The sequence below is a fragment of the Zootoca vivipara genome, chromosome Z (assembly GCF_963506605.1).
Source record: "Zootoca vivipara chromosome Z, rZooViv1.1, whole genome shotgun sequence".
Classification (NCBI taxonomy): Eukaryota; Metazoa; Chordata; class Lepidosauria; order Squamata; family Lacertidae; genus Zootoca; species Zootoca vivipara.
Window position 1 is genome coordinate 11,943,811 of NC_083294.1, and position 15,143 is coordinate 11,958,953.

The 15,143-nt window shown below is 44.8% G+C and overlaps 1 protein-coding gene across 3 annotated transcripts; it reads right to left on the minus strand.

Moving 5' to 3' along the window:
* Window positions 1-4,933: 4,933 nt before the first annotated feature.
* On the minus strand, window positions 4,934-14,406 carry ZMYND19 (zinc finger MYND-type containing 19). Of its 3 annotated transcripts, none has more exons than XM_060270120.1 (6): window positions 14,130-14,406; window positions 12,339-12,398; window positions 10,987-11,093; window positions 7,907-8,047; window positions 6,866-7,046; window positions 4,934-5,626 (listed from the first exon to the last, which is right to left on the minus strand). In XM_060270120.1, exons 1-6 carry the CDS (start codon window positions 14,178-14,180, stop codon window positions 5,483-5,485), a joined length of 684 nt encoding a protein of 227 aa, XP_060126103.1. In that variant the 5' UTR covers window positions 14,181-14,406; the 3' UTR covers window positions 4,934-5,482. The 3 variants fall into 3 exon arrangements, with proteins under 3 accessions (XP_060126103.1, XP_060126102.1, XP_060126104.1); XM_060270119.1 differs by having other exon boundaries at window positions 7,907-8,068; XM_060270121.1 differs by lacking the exon at window positions 14,130-14,406 and adding an exon at window positions 12,634-14,119 and having other exon boundaries at window positions 7,907-8,068.
* Window positions 14,407-15,143: the final 737 nt, after the last annotated feature.

The window sequence follows — 15,143 nt, forward strand, 5'->3', positions numbered from 1 at the left end:
TTGGTCAGAGAGCGGTCCTTTTATTGGGACAACCCTCAAACATGGCACAGTGAAGTGTGGGGAGTAACCCTACTGGGGGGAAACCTGCCTGTTTAAAGAGTAGCAGGAGGACAAAAGGACACACATTTTTTGTGTGTGTCATATGGCAGGATTTCAAATTAAGTGTATAGCAGATGTCTCGCACAATTTTAGAACCCACATCTAGCATTCAGAAGTCTACTGCTGACTGAATGGAAATACAGTTGAAAATCCCACTATACACCAATGTCTGATCCCAAAACATGGCATCTTCTTGCTAATAAATGTATAAATGTGCTTCTAATGGGACCCCCCCCCCCAAATCCCTAACCATTCTTTTATTTTACTGCATATTTCATACCCTCCAACATTTCTCCGATGAAACTAGGGACATAATAATTTTACTATATATACTCCACACATCTGACTGGCTTGCCCCAGCCACTCTGGGAAGTTTCCAATATATATATATATATAAACATAATTTTAAAAAACCTTCCCTATACTGTACTGTACAGAACTGCCTTTAGATGGCTTGAGGGTCAGATAACTTGATATCCTGCAACATTTATCTGATGAAAATATGGACATCCTACCATACCCTCCAACATTTCTCCAATGAAAATAGGAACGTCCTAAGGAAAAGCGCGACATTCTGAGGTCGAATTAGAAACTGGGACAGCTTCTGTAAATTTGGGACTGTCCCTGGAAAATAGGGACATTTGGAGGGTCTGATATTTTTCTACTATAGATTCTTGATCTTTATGAGTGAGCTGCATCTTGAATTGTTAGATTTTTATTTTAAAAATCAATAAAAATTATTTTTAAATAAAAAGGATAGAAGCAATAAAAGGGCCATACTTCACGTGCTCCACATTGGGAGGCTCAAATGAATTTTTATTATTATTATCTATTGTGTTTCTCTCATATTGTAAGTTTCCTTAAGTTCATATTGTAAGTTTCCATATTCCTTAAGTTATAGTGAGGGGGGGGGGGTCCTTCATTTTTTCATTTTTGTGGAAATCAATGTGCTGATGTTTTAGAGCAGGCATCTGCTTCCCCCAAAGAAGCTCAACAACTTTGGCTCCCCTAAAAAAAAAAGCTCAGCATCTTTGCCCTACACTCTTAGAAAAACGGGGCTTTCCTTTTTTAAAAAACCCAACAACTTTGACCTGAACCCCCCAAAATGGGGTAAATCACTGCCAGTTTTTAACTCTGTGAGTAGATCGCAGTCTCTTGGGAGTTGGCCACCACTGTTTTAGAGCCACATGTTCCACCTGTTTCAATAGGTCTTGTTTATTTTGGACAGTTTTGGCATCTCGGCTTCTTCAGCCCATCTGCAAAATGTTTCAGGAGGAGTCCACTCCCCATTAATTTCAAATAATGTTGCAGACAATTTAATTTGATTGATTGCATTTATAACCCCCCCCCCTTTCTCCACGGAGCTCAAGGTGGTGTACATGGTTCTCCCCTTCCTCATTTAATCCCCATGCAGCAACCCTGCGAGATAAGTTAGGCTGAGAGGCAGTGACTGTCACCCCAGTGTGAGCTTTATGGCTGAGTGGGGATTCAAACCCTGGTCCAGGTTTAGTCTGACACTCTAACCACACTGGCAACTGTGTAAATATGGTGAATAGGTAAAGATTCACATTGTTGTGTGTGATGCAAATCAGATCAAAAGTGGAATAGGAAAATTCCTGCTTTGCATGAGCAAATGTGCGTATTTATTTCCATATTGTACTTAACTGTGTTCACCTGAATTGCTCACAGCGGCTTACTTGTGGTTTCTATAATTGTATTGCATTTATATCCCACCTTTTCTCCAAGGAGTGAAGGGTGGCATTACATGGCTTTCCTTTTCTTCCTTTAATCCTCACACAACCACCCTGTGAGGTAGATCAGCTGAGATGCAGGGACTGTGACACCCACTGTGGGGATTTCAACCCTGGTCTCCCAGGTCCTAGCCCAACGCTCTAACCACTACACCACACTGGCCACAAATCCTAAAAATTTAGAGGAGCTGTGGGGGCATGGGGAGAGCAACCCTATGAACCAAAGCCATTTAAAAAAAACATGTTACAGGGTGGAGCTGCTTTCACACTTAACTAGAACATGCATGCATCCCAAACCTCCTAAATCAATTGTGTGAGGAAGCAGTCCCATGGGAACATTTTTTGGATGGGAAGAATTCAGGCGGCAGAACTGTCCAAACTAAACAAGGCAAGTGTGAGTGCTTAGTAGATTTGTGGCGGTGGTGGTTGTAGGTGCTTTAAAATACACATGCAAAAGGAGAAACCCATTCCTTACCCACCCACAACAGGCATGGGGCAGAAAGACAGTGGTGCACATGTTCTGCAAGGAGCACAGGTAAAGACCAATCGGCCTTTGCAAACCTGGTGTTCTCCAAGTACATTTTGGTCTACAACTCCCAGGTTGGCAAAGGTTGCATTAAATACACCAGTTCACAAATGCAAAAAATGCCACACCCTTAATACAGGCCTCCTTTCAGTCTCTTTAACACAAAATTCAACAAACCACTATAGGTTGGTCAATCAATAAAGATTGACTTACTGTATGTACATATGAGGTGGAGCAAACTACTGCTGCTTGGAAGTGTAGATATGAAGGCACCTGCCGGGAAGGCACAAAGCCTATGTGGAACAATTTTAAAACGAGATGGAAGAGACAATGATGTTTACATACTAAATACAGTTGTATGGGTGGATGCACTGAAAACAAAAAGGTCTAGACTTCAGAACTCTATTGTACGTATTTTGAGTTTTGTTAGCTGCAGCTATTCTTTTCTCTGCTTATCCTGCTCTTCCTGTTAGCCACTCAAATATCCCTTTGGTAAAGGGTAGGAGAGAAAAGCGACACATTTCCCTTGTTCAGTATAGCCACAGGCAAAACACAGAAATAACTGGCCAGATTCAAGCACTGTATACCCAAGAAGCAATTATTTCCTTTGACTGATAAGTCTGGAAAAACAGGCTCAAATTGGGGACGCTTCAGGGCAGAGAAATATTGGCCACTGTCAGGAGTGCCTAAACTAACATTCCACAGCATTGCTTCCACAGAAGGCAGTGATGGCCACCAATTAAATGTGTAAAAAAAGGATTAGAGACAAATTCACGGAGGCGGCTATTGATGGCTACTAGCCACAATGCCTCTATGCTCTGCCTATTGTCAAAGGCAGGAAGGCTTCTGAATACCAGCTGGTGGAAACCAAAGGTGGGCAGAGTGCTTTTGTATTTAAGTCCTGCTTGCATCAGGTTGGCCACTGTGAGAACAGGATGCTGGAGTAGATGGGTCACTGACCTGATCCAGCAGTCTCTTCCTATGCTTTTAACCTCGTGCCCTCCAGCTGCTTTGGACTACAACACCCATCAGCCCCAGCAGGCAGGGCTCAGTTGATTTAGGCTCTAGTCCAAAACAGCTAGATGTATCATGGAAAGCTGCCTATAAACCACTCTGCTAAGGTTGCAGTACAGGCCTGCCCAGCAACCACTTTTATTGGTGGGTCACATGTTTATGCCACCACCCCAGCCCAGAGTGAACTGCCAAAAGCCCTCCTAGTTGTCAGTCCATCCACATGTCTAACATCCAGGTTGCTGCTAGGAGAGCCACAAGGTACTGTTCATGGAGACTGAATTGGTGATGGGCTTTTCAGTTACCGATCCCTACACTATAGATAGATGAAAAGGATAGGTTCCTCCTCTGGACTTAGAAACTCGGCTACCTGGACTTACCTGCCTTAGATCCAGATAGCAAACAGCAACACATGGGCTCACTGTGGCTGGGTGGAGGTAGTCTCAACAGGAACCATGCTCTCCCCATGATTTGCATGGATGATTTGCATTTTCTTATGTTTGCACACAAGAAATCAAGTCCACCTTGCACTAAGGGTCAAATATCAGGTCTATTTCCACTTGCTGCTGATGGTGCAAACCATTACATTCTTCCACCCATCTCCAATTCTGAGCCATATATTGGTATGGGAATAAATAGAACCTGTCACACAGACACCTGGTTTTAAGTCAAGTGTCTCATGGAGTTCCACTCATACATACATGCAGTGTCACTTAGTTTTTGCAACTTTAAAATACAAATGTAGTGGCACCCCTTCATTGGACCACTGGCCTGTCTCAGAGAATACACAGCTTATTATTCTACCTACTTAAACTACTCAAAGCAAGTTTGCCTTTAAAAAAAAGTCTTACACTACTTTTAAAAGGTTTAGGTCTCCAGAGGCAGGAATGAGGAATCTGTTGCCTTCCAAATGTTGTTGGGCTACAACTTCCATCATCCCCAACTATGCTGATTGAAGCTGGAAGGGCAGATTCCCTATCCCTAAACTCAGGGTGGGGGTGGGGGAACAGATGAGAGATGACCAAATAGGTCTGCAAGAGTACGGCAGAGTGTCATGGTTTGGCATATAGATGCTGCAATAAGAAACTATTCCCTGTTCATCTTAAAAGATTACAGCAGGACAAAAGGGCAGGGGAGGACTAACAATAATGCTGTACCGGCCTAAATTCAAGAGTGACATGCCAAAATAGACTTTCCCATGATTGTATGCCTTTCAATGAGAAACAGGGTCATCGGTCACCAATCCTGAACCTCTGCTCATGGAAGCCTGCTTGCACCTTCACCTTACTGCCCATGGTTCCTTGTGGAGTGGTGGAAATATCATTAGGAACTATGACAACCAGGATGCAGGGGGGCATGGTTGTCTCTACAAACAGATGGGGAAGAACAGTGATGGGAAGCAGCTAAGCAACTCAGTGGCTTTTGCAATCTTCAGAGGAAAGTGTCACTCATGGGGGCGGGGAACAGACCAGCAACATGCGGTTGATGGTGCTGGACAATCATCCACAGCTGCTCAAGTTTTTAAAAGAGCAAAAAAGGCAGCCAATCCATTCCAATCCTTTACTTGAAAACACAACTTTCCATGCAGAGTTGTTCAGATTTAACTGCTGATGTTCTGAGCTAGCTCCCCAGGCCTTCTCCTAGCCACAGGGGGAGGAAAAGCCTTTTTTTGTTTCTCTTTTTGCTACTGGACAGTTATTTCAACCAACAATGTGTTCTCACTTGAACATTACAGTAAATGAGTCCTATGCAAGAGAACTTCTAACAAAAACAAAAACAAAAAAACCTCTGTACACAACTTTACAAACATATTAACATATAAATAAAAGAAAGCTTCCAAGCAGGAGAGCTTCCCCAGTAGTCTTTTTTGCTTCAGACGTTTTCTTTTTTTAACACTGGAAGGGAAGAGTCAGTCCCTTTCCTCAAGCATCACAGGGATTGGTTTGTCTTTTTATATATATAAAAAAATCTCTCTCCTCTCTCTCTCCTTTTTGTCAGTGCCTCTGGCTTCAAGTGAGCAGTCCGTGCAAAGTGGGCACTTCCTCCTTAACCTTCTGGGAAGGTGCCCTGTGGGGCTAAGGCCTCAGCCAGCTGGTCATCGTTCTGGTCCAAGCTCTTGCTGGAAGACTCGCTTCTTCTCCCGACAGTGCTTCTTGTGGGCCGGCCAGTCTTTCTGCTGGCACTGCGAGCCGCAGTACCGTGCGACCTGGCACCGCCCACAGATGTTAAATTCACGTAACTGGAGAGAGGAGTACGGGACAAAAATCAGTATCCCTTTTCAGGGCCCCTAGAGAAAGAAAACCACCCCTCCCAAAAGCAAGCCAACCAAAAGGGTCCTAAGGTGGCCAGTCCCAGGGCAATCTTTGTAGGAACTAAAGCAGGCCTGTATCTGGGTAGAACAGCCTGGGAACCCTACAAAATGCTGCCTTGATTTTCATTGTGGGTAATTCTCCAGCCCCCACTGGTGCATATCTCTTGTTTATGAAACTGAAGGACTCATTATGAGTATCTTCTTCTTTTGCTCCACCCCCACCCAAGATTCACTGGGCAATCTTTCACATTCTGAATTCAATGGGGCTGAGTAAACATGTACAGGACTGCACTCTCAATTTCTTTCCTCCATGCTCTACAACAAGGATAGGAAGCTTTGCTGCCTGCCACCCCCACCTCCTGCATTGGCCAGGCTGGCTGGGGCTGAGGGAGTTTCGATCTGCAGTTCCCCACCCCTGGGTTTATAACTATGGCTTCGGAACATAAAACACTACCTTACACCAAATCAGACCAGTATGGCCCAGTTCAGCGTACTGCCTATGCTGCACAGAAGCAGTGCTCCAAAGTTTTGAGCAGGGGTCTTTCGCAGCTGTAGCAAGAGACTGAACCTGGGATTCTAAACCGATGCTCTCCTGCTGAGTTGGAGACCCTTCTATATCCACAGACCTATTTACATATTTTCCTCCACAAAAGCATCCAAAACTATCTTCAGAGGAACAGGTTCCCTTTGTACAGGTTATCTTTTTGGGTGACTTCTATCCATCCTTCTATATAACAAAGTTACTTCAGTGAGGTTTAAAACCAGAGCTGTTCATTCTGATCTTGTTTCCCCATGACCCCCGTCCTAATAAAAAGTGGGCTAGGAAAAGGGGGGTTGGGCCTATGGGCAACACTGACTTTTCCACACCGAGAGGTAGGATGAAGGGTTATCCAAATAGAATGGTAGCACAAAGTCAGTTGTACTTCACAGAACACCACTGAGAGAGAGACATGTCTGAAGCTTGGAAGCCGCTGGCCAGGATAACTATTTAGGCTAAAAACGGTGCAGAGAAATTCCTTGCAGGGGGTACAAAGATCACACTAGCTGTGCCTAAGGACTTTTTGGTTTTTTAAAAAGAAGCAACCACACTGAAGAGGGTGAACTTGCAGCAGCCAGCCTAGAACAGGGACGGTCTTATCCATGACTTGCTTCTGGTTTTGAACGCACCTGTTTCTCAATCACTGTGCAGGGAGGGTAGTGACATTCATAGTATGTGCACGAACTCTCCTCTTCTTCCACAACATCCCCATTAGCGTTATAATAGCGTGTCACATTCAGCACCGGAAACTGTTCCTCTATGGGGTCTGTGGGAAGCTGCTGGATCGCCAGCCAGTATAAGCTTTGTTCCCTTCAAGAAAAAAACAGCAAATTAAATATTTCCACAGCAAGCTTATGCTGCACCGTTGCAACATGTTAAAACTCCACCCCTCTCAAAGCAGAGTTGACAGTAGCCACAATCACAACATACCTTTAAAGTACTCTGATACAGCCTTAAACAGTTATGTCTTCCCCTAAAGAATTATGAAAATTATAGCTAGTTAAGGGTGCTGAAAGTTGTTATAAGGCCCCTGTTCTCACTAGCAGACATACAATTACCAGAGTAGTTTAACAACTGATTCCTCATTCAAGGGAACTCTTGAGTGAGTTGCTGTGTGAGTGGAATAAAAAACCTAGGGTGGGAGACATATCCTCCCCTCTAGGGCCAGGCCACAGAGAACATAGCACCACAGTTTCTTCAGATGCAAAGAAACACACATAAAAAATCATCAAGGGGCTATGCAAAAAAAAAGTTCTAGGGTTAGTTGACTTCCAGCCCCTTTTGTCCCTCTTGCCCAGGCATCCCCAAACTCGGCCCTCCAGATGTTTTAAATAATAAATAAATAAATAATAATAATAATAATAATAATTTATTTATACCCCGCCCATCTGGCCGGGTTCCCCCAGCCACTCTGGGTGGCTTCCAACAAAACACCAAAATACAGAAATCCATCAAACATTAAAAGCTTCCCTAAACAGGGCTACCTTAAGATGCCTTCTAAAGGTCTGGTAATTGTTGTTCTCTTTGACCTCTGGTGGGACTGTCTCCCATCATCCCTAGCTAACAGGACACCAGTGGTCAGAGATGATAGGAATTGTAGTCCCAAAACATCTGGAGGGCCAAGTTTGGGGTGCCTGCTCTTGCCTGTGACACTGTTATGGAGAGTTTACCTTTGTTTACTAGAGATTTCTTCGGCTTTGGGCCTCCATCCCCATGGAACCAATCGCAGGTTGTCTAGACGATTGTCCACTGTCACTGCATTCAAATGCACAACTTGAAAGCCAGGGGCAATGCCCCCTCGATGCCTCTCCCTGAAAGAGAAGACGAGCCACCTGCAATTCCCGAAAGGAAGCATTCAGATGCTTCTAGTTGCTTGGACTCCTATAATACATCATGGACTGCTCTTGAAGGCAGTATGGAAACTCCAACAGGCACAAACAACTGCTAGCAGGGTTTTAACCAGGGCAGGTCATTGGAGACAACACATCTCAATGGATGCAAAAGAGCTTAACAAGTTTACTTTGATTTCAAGGTGCTGGGTCTGAAAATTTAAAACCTTACACAGCTTAGGACCCAAGGCATAAAGGACACACACACACCCCTATCCAGTTCTTAAGATCTGATTATGATGATCTTCTGCAGGCATCCCTGCAATTAAGAGATAAACTGGGTGGTGAATGCCTTAGAAATACGCCTGGCATCTTCTAGGTAGCAGGCAAATTCTTCTTTCTTTTAAGTCACTCAAGCTGTTAAAGGGCAAGGATCATAGCTCAGCAGTAGAGTCTCTGGATGTAGGAACCCTGCCTTCAAGTTGTGGGTAGCCCTGTGGCACTTGGATGGGTTGGTGCATTTTGCATGCAGAAGGTCCCACGTTCAATCTCCAGGATTTCCAAGTAGGACCAGGAATGTCCCCTGCCTGAAACCCAGGAAAGCTGCTGCTGCTGCTGCTGTCATTCAGCATAGACAGCAGAGAGCTAGATGGATCAACGTCCTTCTAAATATATGGCAGTTTTGTATGTTCAAATTATAGAGAGAAAAAGGGAGGGGGAGAAGATACTTCAACACACAACACATTCCACCTTCCTTTTACATAATGGCTCAGTTTGTACATCACAGTAAACCTTAGCTAATGGTTTACTGTGAATGTATTTGTCTCCCCTCTGCTCATACTAGAAGAAAACAAACCATGATCCCTTGGGCTTAGAAAATGTGTCCCAAGTAGGGATTATGGTTTGTTTCACCTCCAACAAATCACAATCAGAAAGCTAAAAACAAACATTGGCTACACACACTGGGTTGTCAGGAGAAAATCAAACCACAACCCCTGATTTGGACACAATGCTAAGCCAGGGATTGTGGTTTGTTTCTTCCCACCATGAATGGGGAGAGGTAAGACATACACTATCTGCTCATGCTCAGCAAACCACGGCTTATGGCTTACCCTGACATGTGAGAGTTGCCATTATAGTGCCCATCTCCAAAGACTATACGGTGTTTCCCCTATTTTAAGACGTAGTCATTAAATAAGCCGGCTTGGGACAGCGTGCGTGCAATTGCTGTTGCCGCTTCGCGTTTTTCAGAGGGATTCTCTGGGTTATTAGCGCTTTCCACCCTGTTTGTGTGCGAAGCAACACTCGGCTGCAGCCCCTGCCTCTCGCGGCGGCTGCATTAATAAACGCCTGGCAGCATTAGGCAGTCGTTCATCATTTCCCCTAACACGCACTTGGGGGCATGGCGAGGGGTTTTTGCTTTTTAATTTAGCAGTCGTTGTGTCACATGTGAGGCTGGTTGATCCCCAGGAGGCTGCAGTTGATCGCTGGCTCCTTTTCCATTTCTTTTGTCTTTGCTCACCCGGCCCCACCCCCTCTCCCCTTCGTGGAACGAAGAACGGAGTTTTAGCAGCATTTCCTCATTATAAAAAAAGGTCAGGAACTTTTACTTTAACCTCAAAAGTGGGACATTTCCTCTCTCTAAAAACGACTTTGACCTGAACCCCAATAAAACAGGGGTAGATCACCTCCAGTTTATAAGTCTGCGAGTAGATCGCAGTCTCCTGGAAGTTGGGCTTCCTCTGCATCTTTAAAAAACAAAAACCATGCGCTTTCTCTTGTCGGATATTTGCAGTGGCCAATCCCCTCCCTCCCCAATTTACATTCCCCTACCTTCCCTTTGCCGATTCCTGGGTTTGTTTGGTTTTTTTTTGAATTTTTATTTACAGTTATTTCACACACACAAATAAAATATACAAACCACACTTACATCCTGTATTACATCTTACTTGCATCTTACTTATTAGTTATTACATATAATATTCTACTCAATTTCTCAGTCTTAATTTACCTTAATTCATCCCCCTATACCCTTCTCCAATTTCCCCCTCCAATCATTGCCTCCTTCCATTCCTTACCCCCTCCCTCTCTCCCCACTTCCCTCACCCCTGTGCAATCTCATTTAGTCATATACTGGCCTTTTCTGTTGTGTTGACTATTTTATTTTCAATATTGTTACCCTTTATGATGATATTTTATCCCTTGCGAGTATTAATTATTTATTTTTTATCTTTAACTAACTTTCCTTTCCATATTTTTCCATATATAACTCTACACTTTCCCATTCCTTCTTAACTCTTTGGATAGAGCGCCCCCCCTCCCAATTATTGTTGATTTTGCCATTCCTGGGGTTTTTATGGAACTGAACAGCTTGGGCGCTTCGGAACGTGCCTTCTGTTGCTACGGGGCTGTGGGGCTTCACTATTTGATTCCCCCCCCCCCCAGGTCGGGATTTTAAAAGTAGTTCTGTGGGTCCCAGGCGCAGCATCACCCCCGATCCTTTCCTTTGCCTAAACGGACCTCTTCTCCCCTGGCTTTGGGAGGCTATGCTTCAAGGGTGCTGCCAGGGTTTTTTTTTAAGATCTGCACCTCGTAAGGTTTGTTACGATCCATAACTTCCGTTGCTTTCTACAGGGTTAGGGGTTTAAAGCACTGCCACCACCCCACCACCCCTGCAGGCGCTCAAAACTGGCAGCGCCGACAAAGCGCCCAGCAGCGCGCGGAAGAGAGCGCCGATTTTCCTGAACCAGTGGGACCCAGCTGTACCGGCACTTAAAAAAAATAAGACACCCCCTGAAAATAAGCCACCATGCAAATAGTTATAAAACAGTGCCTTAACAAAAGGGGAAATATGGTACATACACATGCCTCAGCAGTCTGGAAACCTGCAGCTATATTATCCCCTGCACAATGATACCTACCACAGTAACTCATGCAGCAGGCGTCCGAACCCTCTTCCTCGGTTTTTGTCAAACGCAAAGGCAAATATTCTAGCACCATTTCCATCTGCGTCGACCTCCATTCGAGCCTGGCCAAAGACAGAGAACACATCTATTCATGCATTTTGTTTAAAATATTTCTATGCTCGTCTAATCATCATAGCAGCTTCATAATACAAAACACAGTAAAATGTAAGTAAAACTATTAATGGACAGAAATGTAATGGTCATTAAAATAGAAAACTGCAACCCAAGTAACAGAAATGTTAATAAACAAAGAAATGGCAAAATATTAAATACTTGGGTTAATAAAAGTTTTCTCTTGTCACATAAAAGATATTAAATGGTGGTGCTATGCAAATTATGACTAGGGGAAATGTTTCAGAAAAAGGGTGCCACCAGAGGAGGAACTCTGTTCTCAGTCAACACTCTCCTAACATCTGAAGGCAGAAGTACTCTGAGTAGAGCCTCTAAAGTTCAAAATCAGCCAGGTCTATATCAGACGAAAGAAAGTGGGTCAATAATGGACATGGGAAATGTCAGATGAGATGCATGCTCTGCCTCAGAAACCCAACTTCTGTGCTTGAGTCACTCTGTGGTGAATTAACAGACACTCTATATAATAGCCTTCTTTTTCAGCAAGCCTGAGCATATATATAAACCATGATGAGTCTCTAATTTTCCCCCAGACACCTCAAAAGCCTGTACAGAACCTGTTGATATCAGGTAAATGAATGGGTAAAAGTGTGATGTCAGTGTATTTCAAATCTGCCCCCTTTCCAAGAGCAATACATTTTCTATTAAGCTCCCCAAACTCCAATCTAAAAATACATGAAGCCTATATAAAAGAAAATTCATTCTAAAGTAAAGCAACTCCTGATTCTACAAGGGAAGGACAACTTGCCTAATTATCCTACTTCAGAGAACAGTTTGAGTCTTTGGAGATCTTGGTACTTTTCATACAAGTCCTTGCCCAAACCCCGATGTCTGGATCGGGCTGAGTCCTTTTATGACCCACATGCTGTTTCAAGGGGAAATGCCTCCTCTTCTCTCTCTGCCAACTTATTCAGATAGTCATTATATGAGACCACCGACTTTCATGAGTTTGATTAAAGCAGGTTCCTTAGACAGTCAACCTGCCTGTTTTGATCTACCCTAATTACTGGCCATGTCAGGTCAGGGTTCATATGGAGAGCCACAGGTTCCCCATCCCTGATCAAGAGGAATAATAGCTGACATGTGGTCCTCCCAATGCTCTTTGACCATTGGATATGCTGACTGGACCTGATGGGAATTTGAGTTCAACACTTGGAATGTGGAAATAAGGTTCTTACCTCAAAAGAGTAACTCTCCACAAGTGGAATGTCTTGCTCGTCAATCAGTGTGTACTTTGTCTAGAATCAAAAGGGAAGGGTAATTAAATACTTTATATTGCAGATACTTTTCCAATACATAGCAAACCACTCTTCATTCATTTCAGCACAACATTTTAAGCACATCTTACACTGAAAAGAGAAGTTTTACACCTTAAATAACTCATTCATCTGACCGGGCATACTTCTAAACTTGTCTAAACCAGAGGAAAGCTGCTCCAGGGTTAGCCTTGAGCATTCTTGGTTCTCTACCTACCATTGTGTCCACAAGCCTTCTGGAAAGTCCAAATGCCAGAAAGGGGTGTATTGCCTTTCTCTTGCCTTTGGAAGTAGGATAGGAGAGGAAGAAAGAACTGTAAAAGGTAAGTTCTTGCTCAGAGACCAAAATCTGCAACTGAGAGGGGTAGCTCTGGCACAATATAGATTATACCACACAAATCAGTTAGCCTTTAAAAGGCAGCTTTGTGCTTCAGCTTTTGCTATAACAGATTAACATACAAAACTTAACTCAAACAACCTGTAAAGCAAGCATTGCACCAATTATTGGTACATATCCTTTGTGGTCCATGTTGATTATTCCAAAAAACAAAAACAGAAAAGCACAACAAAAGCAAGTTACAGCAAATAAGTATCAAGAAATATGTATCAAATCTGCACACGAAAACAGGAAGTTACTTAGAATAATAGAATCATAGAGTTGGAAGAGACCACAAGGGCCATCCAGTCCAACCCCCTGCCAAGCAGGAAACACCATCAAACCATTCTTGACATATAGCTGTCAAGCCTCTGCTTAAAGACCTCCAAAGAAGGAGATTCCACCACACTTCTTGGCAGCAAATTCCACTGTCGAACAGCTCTTACTGTCAGGAAGTTCTTCCTAATGTTTAGGTGGAATCTTCTTTCTTGTAGTTTGAATCCATTGCTCCGTGTCCACTTCTCTGAAGCAGCAGAAAACAACCTTTCACCCTCCTCTATATGACATCCTTTTATATATTTGAACATGGCTATCATATCACCCCGTAACCTTCTCTTCTCCAAGCTAAACATACCCAGCTCCCTAAGCCGTTCCTCATAAGGCATTGTTTCCAGGCCTTTGACCATTTTGGGTGCGTTCCAGCTTGTCAGTATCCTTCTTGAACTGTGGTGCCCAGAACTGGACACAGTACTCCAGGTGAGGTCTGACTTAGGATCAAGTAAGACTATAAATCCACCAGTATCACCTATTCTAACCAGTAGGCACACTCCAAAGCAGAAAGGAGCCTCTCAGATCACTTGCTATGTAACCCTTTGAAACTGCAGGTGCCACCTCCGTGTGCTCTAGCAGTGAGCTATGGGCCCCTTTATAGCCTAAATAAGGATAAAAAAAGAAAAAAACCTCCCCATTTGAGGTCCACCAGCGGGAAGTGCTCCACAGAACAGCTCACTGCCCCTCTACAGGAAGAGATGCAAAGGGGAGTAAAAAAGAGAAAAGGGACCTCTAAACTAAAACCAGCCTCCCGCATCCTTCTATCTTTAAAAATAATAATAATAAAGGGATCATGGAACCCCATGAACCCAGTGGCGTCACAGAGGGGTCCTGTGTGACGTAACGGAGCAGGTCAGACGCGCGAGGGGGCGGTTATGTGATAGAGGAAGGGGCGCGGATCTCCCAACACAGAACACGCGCGGGCACGGAAACACACGCACACCACATACAGACGCGCAAATCCTATTTATCCCACTCCGCGACGCCCCACGGGACCCCACGCGCACCTTGCCGGCCACCCGGCCGAGCCGCACGATGCCCAGCTTGAAGTCGGTCATGGCCTTGGCCTGGCAGGGATCGGAAAGGAGGGGGGAAGGGGGGAAGAGGGAGGAGGAGGAGGAGGGGAGGAAGAGGCACAGGCGGGAGGAACACCCCGATGCCACGCGCCGCCGCCTCGCGCACGCCTTGGGCAAGAGGATGGGGAGCGGGGGGCGGGGCAGCGCGCACCGCCGCCGCCGCCGCTGATGCTGCCGCTCTCCTCTGCCGCCGCCACCAACTCCTCCCCCCTCCCCCTCCAACCTGAAGCCGCGACCCGCCAATCAGCGCGCGAGCCGCGGTGACGCGTCATTGATAGCAGCCCGAGGGCCGCCCGGCGCGACCGAGCGCAGCCGCGACGCCGCGTCACGTGTCCGGCGGCGGCGGCCGATGACGCACATCGCACTCGCGGGAATTCTCTCTCTCCTCCGTCCGGCGAATGGGCACGGCTGAGCACGCGATGAGAACCTCCCTTCCGCCTTTTAAAGGGCACGTCCCATATATATGTATATAAAGAGAGAGAGAGAGCATTATGTGCGAGTTGGGGTAGCCCATATTAGTGCGCGTATAGTATATTTCATTTACAGGTAGGTAGCCGTGTTGGTCTGCCGTAGTCGGAACAAAATAAAAAAAATCCTTCCAGTAGCACCTTGTTGTTTAGTCGTTTAGTCGTGTCCGACTCTTCGTGACCCCATGGACCAGAGCACGCCAGGCACTCCTGTCTTGCACTGCCTCCCGCAGTTTGGTCAAACTCATGTTGGTAGCTTCGAGAAGTACAGTAGCTCATGTTGAGTAGCACCTTAGAGACCAACTAAGCTTGTCATTGGTATGAGCTTTCGTGTGCATGCACACTTCTTCAGATATATTCTATATTTCTGTGTGTTTATATAAATCCTGTACATATTACAGTACTGCGTGTCTATAAAAAATAAAATTTACACCAAATATCTTAGTGTATATATTGTGACCTTGTTATAATTTTATTG

What these genes read in the sequence shown, in the direction of transcription:
- ZMYND19 (XM_060270119.1), bottom strand. Translation starts at nt 14,180, where the DNA reads ATGACCGACTTCAAGCTGGGCATCGTGCGGCTCGGCCGGGTGGCCGGC. An exon ending in TGGAGAGTTACTCTTTTGAG is followed by an intron (nt 11,094 to 12,338) that starts GTAAGAACCTTA and finishes GTCTTTGGCCAG; the next exon opens with GCTCGAATGGAGGTCGACGC. An exon ending in GCACAGTGATTGAGAAACAG is followed by an intron (nt 5,627 to 6,865) that starts GTGCGTTCAAAA and finishes TCCTCTCTCCAG; the next exon opens with TTACGTGAATTTAACATCTG.